General features: G+C 30.9%; 1 protein-coding gene across 1 annotated transcript in view; it reads left to right on the top strand.

Moving 5' to 3' along the window:
* Positions 1–9,398: 9,398 nt before the first annotated feature.
* The window catches only part of LOC116767211 (uncharacterized), a 65,449-nt gene continuing 60,930 nt past the window's right edge, over positions 9,399–13,917 (top strand). Inside the window, exon 1 of the mRNA XM_032657431.2 lies at positions 9,399–10,005. Coding sequence (XP_032513322.2) covers positions 9,990–10,005 — 16 coding nt within the window. The 5' untranslated portion in view covers positions 9,399–9,989. The remainder of the gene's footprint in view (positions 10,006–13,917) is intronic.

Here is a 13,917-nt window from a genome sequence, read left to right as displayed (position 1 = left end):
ATTTTATATCTTGTTTATAAATTGTTTATTTGTTGTTTTACAAATTATCGTATTGTTTTCGGAATTAATTGTTGACATGGTCTATAACCATTAGCGGGATAATAACCATGTATCAAGTATTTTCTGGACAGGAAACTGAATGGTTTCGGATTCATATTAATGGGTGGGTTCGTTCAAGACGACACTAACTCAGATCACCCACAGGGTTACCGTTTTTAGTATTCAATTAAGAGAGAGTAAATGCTATCCGTTATTGAAAGATATTCCTAAGGTCTTTACCGTCTATATTTTTTAATCTGTATTCATATATAATTTCCACTTCAATGGTAAGAATTTTTTCATCGTTTTATATTAACAAGTATTTTGTTTTAAAAAAAAGATCACACAATATGCATTTCAGTATAAATACGAGTATAACCTAAAACACATTACAAAACATTTTACAGCATCACATTAACTTTTAGCAAACAAACTACTGTAATTATTTACAGTAATTGTTATTTAAAACGCGTTTTGTTCAAAAGCGAAACTCAAATTTACAAATTACAGTAGGTATGAATTTATATTTATTATTAAAATTGGTTGAACATTTTTGAATTTCTGTATATCTAGTAATATTTTATATAGAATTTCATTTATTCTTAACACAAATAAGACATAAGATATAGCTACGATCGAATATTCCTCAAAGAAATAATGATATCGTAATAGACAGACGTCGTATGGAGCAGTATAGATAGGGGCTTCACTCAGTTTCAAAACTAATTAATAATACAATAATACTAGTAGCGATATTTAGTCACCAATAGTGATATTAACCTGCGATTATTCCATTTACTAAGAAATTTTACCCTTTTAGCTGTAAATCTTAGGCACCGACTACAATAGGCGAATTGATAACGAGAACTTGTATATATTTAGTTAAGTATTCATCATCATCATCATCATCAGCCTATCGGAAGCCCACTGCTGAGCATAAGCCTCTTCTCGCATGGAGAAGGTTCGAGCATTAATCGCCACGCTTGCTCAAGACGGGTTGGCGATTTCAAACTTATAATTTGAAATTATAAGTCCAGGTTTCCTCACGATGTTTTCCTTCACCGTCCGTCAGTGGCGTCTAAATACTGTTAGAAAGTACATATGACTATGAAAAATCACATTGGTACTTGCCAGGTTTCGAACCCGCGCCCTCACGCATGAGAGGCGGTCCTTTAACCTCCAGGCCAACAGGACATATTATTAAATAAGGTTATAATTTTTTTTTTAAAATGGTGTTCGTTTGTCCAAATTAGTCGATTTTTGTGCAGAGATTTAAAATTTATTTTTCTATACTTTCTAATTAGGAAATAGTATTTGGGTGTAAAATAATTTTGTGCTCTTTGGAACTTAAAAATAATTTTATTTCTTGCTTTTTAGTGTATTTATAATTTATAAAATAGGTACGTAGGGTAGACTAGCTCAAATACTTCTTAATGAAACAGCAGGAAAGAAAATAATTCGTCTCTATAATGTGTGTGCCCGCGACATCTAATAAATCGGAGAACATACATAAAAAGAGATTAAGACGAAGTGAGAACCTCCTTCTTTTCTGAAGTCGGTTGAAAATATTTTAAATCCAGACTAATATGTAATTGGAAAAGTAGAAAAATTTCGCCCTTATTCTAGTTATGTGAGTATTGTTTGCAACAGATCATGTCTGTATCTTGTAAAACAAAGGGTAATTAAATAACTTTAAAGAAATACGTGACATGTACTGGATACTATTTAATGTTATTTCTCGGAATAAAAGTGACAACCAACACAAAGTTGCAGAACTTCACTTAGGTAGCGAATTAAGTTACACGTTTTCTTATAAAACATGTTACTGTCGTGACATTGTCAGAGTTACGGTACCTTTTATTATCTGTTTTATTATAAATCTATTTCTACTATAATGTTCTTTTACACAAAGTTTTTTCCAGTGAAGTCAATAATAATAACAGTAGATATATTATGTGAATCATATTATGAAATTCCAGGTAACAGTTAAAATGGTACTCAATCAAAGCATTATAATATTCAAGGGTTATTCAAATAGAAAACAGTTTATTTCAATTAAGTCCGTTTATAATGACGAAGTATTCGTTTCTTAAGCTAAATAAAATTTAATCACCGTTGAACGCAATGTAAATGTCGTCTAATATGTTATTTATTGGTATAAATTTTATAGAATTTACTTAAGGAAGCGTAGAACGAGGCGCTGTCCGTGTTTGTATCACAGCTAAAATATTAAATGCGCCCTCATTAATCGTGGCGAGAGGCCTATAGCATGGTGTTGTGTATGATCAATATATCACAGCGTATTATCCAAATTAGAAAGCCCTGTCGCATTTGAATTTGTGGTTAGACACGAATAAAGTATATTTAATGTACAAAATATTATAAATATGACAAAGAAGTTTTGTTGACTTTTGTATTTAATAATTTGTTTAACTCGTACATGTCTATTTGTTTTAATTAGTATAATCCCTTTGTTATCTCCCTCTTATGTGTTCGGAGTACATATATAAGTTTATGGAGGATGTGGCATAAAAGTCTTTGTATATCTCTGCAATTAGAACCCTTTATAATAGTAAAGAAAAGGAACCTTTTCGAAATGTTATTGCAGCACTGGAGAGGTCACAGAAGATTGTGCACAGATTATATAACAATACATAATCTAATAAAATTAACATAACAATTTGCCAGAATAGTTTTCACTGCTATTTACCTAACATGATGAAAATACTAATATATGTATTTGTAATAAATACCAGAGGTACCTACATATTTCCTGTAGATAGCTAACTAACGACAGGTCTTCAAAATTCCTGGCAGTCTTTTATATTGCGAGAAGATGACCATTCAGCTCGCGTTAAAAGAGTTGCAGCCGAGAACTATGCATATCAGCAATGACATTTTTATTACATCACTATTTATTATTAATTTATCAGCAAAAATTGTATAACCAATGCTACTACTCCTGGCAAGTATTCGCGTATTTAGTTGGCAAGTTTAACAAATCTTAGAAAGAACTTTATTCTTTCTATAACTTTCAGAAAAACTTTTAGTGATGTTTGGATCTCACTGCTGGTCTGAATTGATGTAACTTCATAAATATTTTTGTCACGAATATTTCCTCAATACGTGCGTTCTCTCGTCTATCAGGTAAATAGTATGCAATATCTAAAATATACGCTAGTTAAATATTTTTTTATACCCTTATAAATTTCTTCCGCAGTTCACTTGTTCATTACAATACTAAAGTTATTTATAATTATGTATTAAGTATTATGTATTATTGTATTATGTATTATATATTAAGTAAATTAGATTTTGTATAAAAATATTTTAATAATATAATCTACTGTTAGTGTATTAACAACATTAAATTGATATTTTAACTGATTATTTGAGCTTGTGTTTTAATTCGAGAAAGTCTTTTTAGCAGCAATATGACATAAACTTAATAATGTTTACCTTCTCGTTCTTGAGGACCATATTTATTAGCTTTAATAACTGTTCTGCTGTATAGAAACATGGTAGTGTTATCAAAATCTTAATACAAATTTAAATAAAACGATATACCGACATTTCAATGAACAAAAATACTTCCTGTAAGCTAGAGTTATTTTAAATTCAAATTAAGAAATATATATTCTTAGAAACAAGGTAAGAATTGACTTTTTAAAAAATAACATTCGATACAATTCCACTGCAAATTTATTAAATTTACACAAAAATAAAAACAATTCTAAATGAATAACTTTCAACTATCTTGATTTAAACTAATCGTTAAATGAAATCCGAATATAATACAATCGAAAGATTTAAACACACTTCGAAAATCTACTAACGACTAAACTATCACACCAACGCGCGTTACGAACGAAAAAGGGCCCTGATGTCCTCTGACAACTGCTTATATGTCGTTTGAGTCTCTCCTACCCTCTCATATTCCTACATTGATTCTCTTCTACCCTCTCATATTCCTACACGGCCTTTCCTGACATGAGCACGTCCCCGGGCTCCTTTGTGTTTAACTTTCTTGACGTCCAAAACGTAGTATTAGCACCAAGGGCAGGAAATTTTTTTCATTCGCACTAGACGTATTCAGTTTTGAATGTCTTGACATTCCAGACGGGCTTGGTTGCGGCTCAGTCCCCTCCACAGGCAGGTCAACCTCCGGAGGCAAGTTGGCGTCATGACACAACTCTTCTCCCTCATTGTCTATGTCTGAAATTGAGAAATATAACGGCAGAAATCTTTTCGATTTTTGATTTAACTCAACAGTAACATCATGGTTAACGTCAATGTAAAGTGAGCTAAACAAACATAGCCCACACAAAGTGGTTGTAAAACATCCCAATAACCAACCACTTGGGGCGGGACTTGTCGGAAGATCGCCCCCTCACACCTCGTCAGAGACCCACAAGGAATTGCTTGAGGCATGACTTGGTGTGTGTGTGAAGGTTATTATAAAAACATGTTCCAAAACATACCATCTGATACAGGCAATGTTGGCCGACCAACATCCCATAAATAAACTCATGATCTTTTACAACCACAGCTCGATACACAACTCACTATCAAAGTCAAGCTTCCGAACATACTAAATTAATTCCTAACCAAGAGACCAGATCCTCAGGATAACGTATCCGATGCACTCCAAGATAAACAATTATCCCAGGCCTATGGTCCCTCCTGGGATAACCGAACCCGATGCACTCCAAGGTAAACGGCTATCCCAGGCTCAACGTACCTCTTAGGATAACCGGCCCGATGCACTCCAAGGCAAATGGTTATCCCAACCTAAGCGTCCCCTCCGGGATAACCGGCCCGATGCACTCCAAGGCAATCGGTTATCCCAGACACAACACCACTTCTAGGACAACCGGGCCCGATGCACTCCAAGGCAAACGGTTGTCCCAGGCACAGCGCCACTTCTGGCATAGCCTGTCCGATGCACTCCAAGACAGCTATCCCAGACCCAGAGATCTAACCTCTAATACAGCGTGTCCGATACACTCCAAGACAAACGCTCACATCGTAACAAGTAACTCATGTCTCCTCGCTTTAACCCCAATACATTTAGAGATTTGTGTCAAAACAAAATTAAAATAAATAACACAATGGGATTAAGTTTCAATAAAATCTCAAAAGGAGTTTTAGTCAAAATTTCAGGCAGAATAAGGCAAATACCTCACCATCAAAGTAAGCAGAACACACATCGGGAGTCCATTCTCCCTTCCACGGGACCATATATTCCGCAGCTGCTCGAGTCGATTTGCCGTATGAGCCAGCTAACATCTGCAGCTCATATCGGCAGTGTGATAGTGTCTTCATAACCCGGTGTAGTCCCCGCATACATGAGTCCAGCTTCCTTGTTGACTGAGCCACCTTGCAAACGGGGTTCTCAAGGTACGTATCGCACTTCTGATCTTAGAAACAAGGTAAGAATTGACTTTTTAAAAAATAACATTCGATACAATTCCACTGCAAATTTATTAAATTTACACAAAAATAAAAACAATTCTAAATGAATAACTTTCAACTATCTTGATTTAAACTAATCGTTAAATGAAATCCGAATATAATACAATCGAAAGATTTAAACACACTTCGAAAATCTACTAACGACTAAACTATCACACCAACGCGCGTTACGAACGAAAAAGGGCCCTGATGTCCTCTGACAACTGCTTATATGTCGTTTGAGTCTCTCCTACCCTCTCATATTCCTACATTGATTCTCTTCTACCCTCTCATATTCCTACAATATATATACCACCCTAATGAATTTTTTTTTTCAAATATAGCTCTGAAGAGCATATCCTATGATTATCTTCTTTTTTACTTTGTGTACATTCATAATTAATTATACATATATGCTAAACAAATTCGAATTATTGGGAAGTACTTAGAAAACCGTTCACTGTTTCTCAAGATTCCCTTATTCCGGCTTATAAGCAACCCATTGTGATTTGGGAGTAACTGGTATGATTTTCTTTTAAGTTAGAAAACAACATATATATTTCAGATCCATGGTAAATAATTGTTGCAGTCTGCTTTCCTTGTTATAATCAATAAGTTGTATAACACATAATCGATATAGTTATTAAGCATGAAAGACGATATTGCATCAATTAAAAGTGTTCATTATAAAATGAGAGATGTTATTACTACGATGTACGTCGTCCTTTCACGCCTGAAACATATGAAAAGTGCAAAGACTTTTGTATAAAAGGTAACAGTATGAGTATAGTAAATGCAAATTATATAACAAAAGGTGTACTCGGGATCTTATAGGTCTATAAGGTGTATCGGGATAGTTTATTTTTTTTTTTTTAGTATATTTATATACATATATATATATATTTGATTTGGACAAGCTTTTAATAATTTTAAATTAATTTTATAATTGCAACAATTAATCGTTTTTTTTTTTCCTTAAAAAAAATATTTTAATATAAAACAATATGTATTATACGACGATGGCTACTATAAAAAAGGAATATAAGGTAACTTTGTAATTATAGGCTTAGCTCACATTTATAACTTTTATCTAAAAATTAAGATAAGTTATTTATGTGGAATATATGTATATTTTAAATATTCATTTCAAAGTTACTAAAATATCATAACAGATTTCATAAAAGTAAATGGATTATTTAAAAAAAGATTAGATTAGATTAGTATTAAAAACTTGAGTAAATTGCACTTGAGAATAAGTCGAGTAAAAGTAGAAAATAATGAGAGTAATAATAATTTGTTCCTAAATTATCTTCGGAGATGAAACTTATAATGACAGAAAAGCATCGGCTTTCTTTATATCGACTAAAATTTTGTTAATTTTCTTAAATTCAAAGGTTTCGACCTACCAACTATAAGATAACAATAAAACAAAATTTCTGTGTGTAATGTTGGCATAACCCACATATAATATTACAGTATTCACAATTACCTAAGTAGAAAGTCAGCTTTTAAAATTTATCAACTTAAATAGATAGGACATAATAACTGCCTAACATGGAATTGAAAATATCAGTAGTGGTCGATATTAAATACGAGTGCATCGGAATCCAGTGTTTTAAATTCCGCCAAGGCTGCTTCGACAGCTGCTTCAGTGAACAAAAACAATAAATCCTCAAAAGTATGTCAAGACATAGTTTCTATGATTTATAGGAAGATCTTTTTTTTTTTCTTGCTTTGATGTAGTGCTCCAGTAAGAAAGTAGGTCTCCGCATTGATAAAACGATAAGTTATTTTATTTCTGGATGATCTAAAGCTTTCTATTGTTTTTAACTAAGACATAATTATCATTGAATTGGTTCGGGTTTGTCAATATTTTACGACATTACCTAAACATGAACACACCTTTTTGTTTTCGTCCAGTTATTTATGTGTTACATGCGATTAGGTTTAAAAAAAGACAGTCGATCGCATATGTTCGGAGGTTTTAAATATTTTTATATTGTAATACACTGTTAAAAGCTCTTGCATAACTGTAAAATCGATAACCATTATGATAATATGCAGCTTAAATTCTATTCCGGGTCATGGATTACATACAGAATGCCAGTATTTCCTGTAGTTTGTGTTCAGAACGTGAGATAAAATTTTGCTTCAGCATCACAGATTTCTATAAACGCAATAAGTTACGTTGAATCTTTTAAAACAAACTAGGACTTTCTTTTAGAGCATTCTTGGAATGCTGTAATCTTTATAGGCGGAAGAATTCAATTTTTTTTTCTACAAATACATTTAATTTCTAATTCATAATGAATAGGAACAATTTTTATGCCGTAACATAATGAAACCACAGGTTACTGAGAGGAGATTTGAGTCTCGTATGAGGAGAAATATGTTAACAGATTTGAAGAATTTTTAAATGTTTTTTTTTTTATTACTAAAATTCAATTCAATATTATAAAAGAAAATATACAGCATCGAATATATAAACTGTTAACATTTAGCGGCATTACAAAATATCGTTACATTTAAATTGGTGAAACGCCTGAAAAATTAAAATCGCAATCATTCAGTTTATAAAAATGTCACGGTATATTTAAGACCACTATAAAAATAAACTTGGCCGGTGAAAAAGAAATTAAATGATCATTCTTACAGTAGATTAATAATAATTGTAAAAGCAACTCTTGTATAATTGATTGTCTAATTATATTTTCATCACTGCTGTTTGTCTTTTTTTATAGAGTCACAATATTTTATTCGAGATGAATAAATGTTCCGTATATTTGGCTTAATCTATTTAAAAACTAATTACGAAGAAATGTGTTAGACTCGTTCTCTTTATTATTTCCCTTAGATTATTTGCGGACTTCAAAATCAGCTACCCAAGACATAGAACTATGTTCAAGAAAATACACTAAAGGTTATAAATTTTGAAAACGTTTAGGAACGATAACTTGACATTAAGTTGGTTCAATGTGATCCATTAACATGAATATGTTTAACATAATAATACAGTACTCTGTACTCTATATATAATATATAGGGAGAGAATATAAGCCGCTCTTTCGCTAAATCAGCAACATTTGCCAACAATTGAGTTTATCATAATAATATTGCTCTATCATCAAAATCATCAACATTTGTATACAAAATTACGTTTACATATAACCCGAGTTAAATTAAATTGAGAAGTGTAATAATATAATTATGTGTTTATATTATTAAAGAAAAGAAATAATTTTAATTATAATAAGGATTAACCCACGCCCTAAATTTGTTGTTGAGATATAGTAACAAAAATTGCAAAATCTTTATTTCATTAAAAAAATAAAAATATTGTTTATTGTATCTGAATATTCTGCTTTATATTGTAGCAGAATAAAATTATAAAAAAAAATTGACCAGTAACAAAGACATCTTATAAACATCGCCATTTTAGGAGTTAAAGGAGGGGCATTTTTTCAAGCCCCCTAATTATGGTCGATGAGATCTTAAAAACAATTCCGCATCATATTTGTTTTCAAAAAGTGTTTTTAATTTTTCCTTATCGAAATAATAAAATGAGATAGGAGCATAATTTACCTCATTGTTTTTATAATTGTCAGTGCTATCGATAGTAAAACAAAGGGTAAGCTTTTACACACGTAAGTTACAAATAAACCGCTCTTGTTGACACTACAGCGTGATTATGTTGGCTTTAGGTGTTTTGTTTCGTTCGATTAACCCATATTGTATTAGCGATACAAACGCTTGACGTCACTTTACGTCCTCGATTTTTCTATCAAGCGACGGGCATTGGGTCACAACGAGTCCCGCCGGTTCGCAATTTTACTGCGCATGCGTTAAAATTGCGCCAATTCCGTCGCTAGCGGCCTCTAGCGACATTTCCAGTCCTCTCACGACACGAAAGAGGGATGTTGCGTCCAACGAGGTTGCATATCACGAGAGATGTCAAAATTTAAAAATGGAATAGTTTGAAAGTGACGCCGCGTCATAGATGTAACAAATTTAAATATCGCGCGGTTTCGAAAGTGTTACAGTGTTATTGTTAGATTTATTATTAATAGTGACGTTTCTAAAGTAGGGTCTAGAAATATAACAAAAACGACTTACAACCATAAGAATATAAGTGAAGGATGAGCTAGGGTAGTTTCAGTGGTCGGCACCTTAGTCGTTATTGTGGTGCCTGCATGACCTTGACACATTTTCCCGCGCTAGCGCTCAAACCTTGTTTTCAATTGCACCGTCTCTTGAATTTAGCTAACAGCCATTATATTAGTGACATTAAAAATAACATAAAACGGAGTGTGAAATGTTTCATAGCATCAAAGTCATTTAATATAATAAAATATGAAATAAGAGTAAATTGAAAGATAAAATGATGACTTTAACTTAATATAAATATAATACAAATTAAATTACACTTAGTTGTATGAAAGAAATTACTATGCAAGATTTTAACAAGTTGTGACCTTCTATTGGTTAGGTCGGTGACAATGAAGACTTTACGAGGTAAGTAGACTACACTTAATATCTTGTTAAGGCGAAGAAGATTATTGTAAGTCTCTTTAGCTATAAGAATTCAATTAAATCTTTTTCTTTATTTAATTTTTTAATATGACATATAAATAAAAATGAAAAAGTTGTATCTGCCCCTTGATTTATATTGAAAATTCGTTATATGCCCTTTAGTACGGATTAAAATTGGTAGTATTTACGTGGGCTGCCGGATTAAAGGTAAATCTACGGATTATGGCTCTGACCCATATTCAGTTCCCTTTATAAAAAATATTAAAATTTTTGGACGAAAATTTAAAACCTTCAAAATTACTGTAAATAATATCTAAAAGAATCAATAGCATCGTATAATTTACTTGGTTTTCTACAAAATTTATTTTTTGATAACGAAAAGAATAACTTAAAAATTATCTACTAAAGTATATTTTTATTTGTTTCATAGTAACTTGATATACTTAGCATGAATGTGGTTTCTCTCTTTTCTAGTAAATTAATCTTCATTTTATAAAGTTACAAGAAATCTAGACCTCGCAAATAAATGAACCAGTTTCTTCGAAACCATTCTGATTTTCACCATTTGGTATAGACAATCAAGCTATTATATTATACTACATACCTTTTTTCATGTTCAAAGTTAATTAAACAAATTTCTCAGTTCGTGGATCTTCCTCCAAATATATTATTCGACAGAAATTATTTTAGTATTTTGGAGATAACATCAAACGACAATATAAATAAATTTAAGACTTGAATTTGAAAAGGTCGCAAAAAGAAAATAAAAACTAATATTTTATATACATGTATGACGTTTTAAGATCTTTATAGAAATGTGTCAATACAATATGGCGGATTCATTAAGCGGATCAGTAATTTCCTTTTGGTTTTGTCACCAGAAATATATATCTTTTTACGTGGTTATTTTAGTAAATATTATGAATTAAAAAGAATATTACATCTCAGACTATAACATCAGATCATTCCTTACTATTTTCGTATTCAAGAAATCAAATCTTTATGTTTTCAGACGTAAATAAGTCGAAAAAGATTTCTCTGTCATCTATAGCCATATTCCCGTGTGAAGAAGTGCTCCTTGGGGATGTCGAAAATAACTAATCTTCTTTGTTTCTTTACGTATATTTTTCTGCAAATAAATTAGATATAAATTTGGATAACTTTTATAATATTTTATAGATATATATAATTTTGTAATACAAAAAATCTAAAGATATCATAAAGTTCATCATATATAATTGTTTTTCAGCTATCAGATTAAATCTAAATATCGCCGATGCCACTTCGTGTCAAATTCTAGGTTGCGTAATTTGTACAACATACGTTAAAAATACTTCTAGCAAGGAATTTAGCTGAATCCATTCAAATAAGCTTGTCGTTTTCCAAAGGCCGAATAAATAAGGCAAAAACACTGTTTAGATTTTATGTGCAATTCCAATTTATAGTCAAGTGTAAAAAGACAATTTAAAGACAATCTGTTTCATCCCAGTCGGTCGGAAAACGAAAGTCGTTGTTTTATCTTACGTTGTTTTGATTGATAAATGGTTGTATTGTAGAAGCCTTTTCATTTGAAATGTATTAAAATTTTGCACGCTACAATATGATTTTCGCAAAGATGTAATATTTCAGTCTAAATAAGGTAATCAAGCAAAGAAATAGGATTTCACTTGGGACAACCTTTTTAATTCTTGGTTTTTATTTTTAGTTTATGCCACAATATTTAGTGGAATGAGACTGTTTTTTTATATTTTATTTTTATAATTTACCTTTAAAAGTTAGCATGCAAAGAGATGCTTTCAAAAATATATTTTTTTATAAAATCGAGTAACAACTTTTGTTTCTAAAGATCTTCGATTGGATTTAATAGAAGTCAGGCATAACATTTTTCTTAGATACTGTTTTTGTAAGAATCGTATAAAGAAGCAAAGTTTAAGAATAGCAAATGTTCAGAATTACTACATTGAAATTATCATACAATGCACCTGTATCTAATCTCTACAGATTACAAAACAATAGCTTTATACTAAAAGATGGTATAATTAAATTACTCTCTCCAACGAACGTCTTTATAGACAGAAAAAGATCTAATGCCCATATTTAAAAGCCATCAATTGTAGGTCCTATATTTAATTAAAATTTAAAGCTAGCAACCAATTTCGCATTTAATTAAATGAAACAAATTATTCTTCACGTGTATGGACTTGAAAAATGTATTTTATCTGCTCCTGTCACAATTTATTCAAAATATATTTGCGTTTTCTTGATTCAATCAAGTTTATCGAAAATTTTGAGTGGCTCCAGAGAAATATTTATATAAAAAACAAAACTCCGTTGGTCTTTGCGTTATTTTTAATCTCAGCAATGTTAGTAAGATTGTAGATATAAATTAAATAGTTTTATACCAACGTACTTGAGTCACGAGTCCGATAGTACCCCGCAATGGGATCATAGGCGGAGTTTGAGTAATAAAACTAAAAAGTTTTAATGGGTACTTGTTGAAACATATCAAGAGGTACTTTTTATTCTAAAGACCAGATGTCATAGACGGGTAATACAGTATGATATTCGGAATTTTTTCTTAAAATTTTCTGAAAACTGTTTTTAACGTATTACACAAGTGAGATATTTGGTAAGAAGAATATGGTTAAATTATATCACTTATGAAAGAAATACAGAGTGAATTTAAACAAACAAATAAAACTAAAGTAATACAATTCCATAACGTTGCATAACTAATAAACGGCCTGTACTAACAGATTAGTGAAATCCGGTGTAGTCTCCGGGGGAAAATTATTTAAATTGCACTTCAAATTGTAGTTCCTAGACTCTGGCACATTTTACTGACGCTATTTATTAGAAACTTATAGGATTTTTCGTGATGTAAAATAATATGTTTAAATTTTTCTTAATACAAAACTCTTTTTAATACCTTGAGTAAGGAAAATATATTTTACGCCTATCAAATGAAAATTTATAGCTCACTCAGCAATTTGTCCGCGTCCACTTTACCGAAGGAAGCCCACTTGTGTTATAGAGATATACATACCCCGTATCCTTCAAAAGTTTAATATTTCTTGGAGTATTTAATAAAGCTTGTTACCCTTATTACTTAGACAAAAATATTTGTTCAGTACTACATTTAAAGTTTGAATCTCAATATAAAAACAACATGTTTCAGGTTATTAACAATTCACAATCTATAAATAAAACTTCAGAATCTATACGATATTGAATATGAACATTTATTAATAAAAACAAAAGATATGAGAGCTGAGCCTTATTTAAAATATAATATATATTTAACGAGAGTTAAATCGGAGGATTTTTGTTAATAATGAAAATTAATTTCTTATCTTTTAAGATATACATTATAAAGTTATTCATTTCTATCATAAGTAAAAGAGTAGAATCTAATCAATTAATAACATGTAATTTTCTTCCTGTCATAGCACTGACGTAACCTTCTTACGTAATCCATATGACTTTCCGTAGTAACTAAATGTTGACGATAAGTCACTAGCAACAATATTATTGAAAATATTTCCATACCGATAAGTATGTTAAAGAAAATATGCTAGTTTTATGTGTATTTGATTTTGTTATAAAATCCAATTAATTTGATTAATCACGTTATATTTCAAAAATCACGAACAACAGAATACTTTTCTACTTATAATGTTATTTAGTCAAAAGTAGAGAAGTAAAAATTTAAGTAAATAATTTTACTCCAAAAACGGCTGAAGTTTTAAAAAAATATAAAAAAGAACCAGACATCTCTATTTTCTGTTGTTATGAGCCAACAAGAGTTGAATCGATATTTCTTTGAATGTTTCAGGGAGATAAGGGCATCAACTAACAGCGTCTGGGTTTCTAACCTCTTCCAGGTTAAAAAAC

This window comes from Danaus plexippus, assembly GCF_018135715.1.
Source record: "Danaus plexippus chromosome 9 unlocalized genomic scaffold, MEX_DaPlex mxdp_26, whole genome shotgun sequence".
Taxonomy (NCBI): domain Eukaryota; kingdom Metazoa; phylum Arthropoda; class Insecta; order Lepidoptera; family Nymphalidae; genus Danaus; species Danaus plexippus.
Note: the sequence above shows the minus strand (reverse complement) of the source record. Positions and strands in the feature narration are given on the sequence as shown.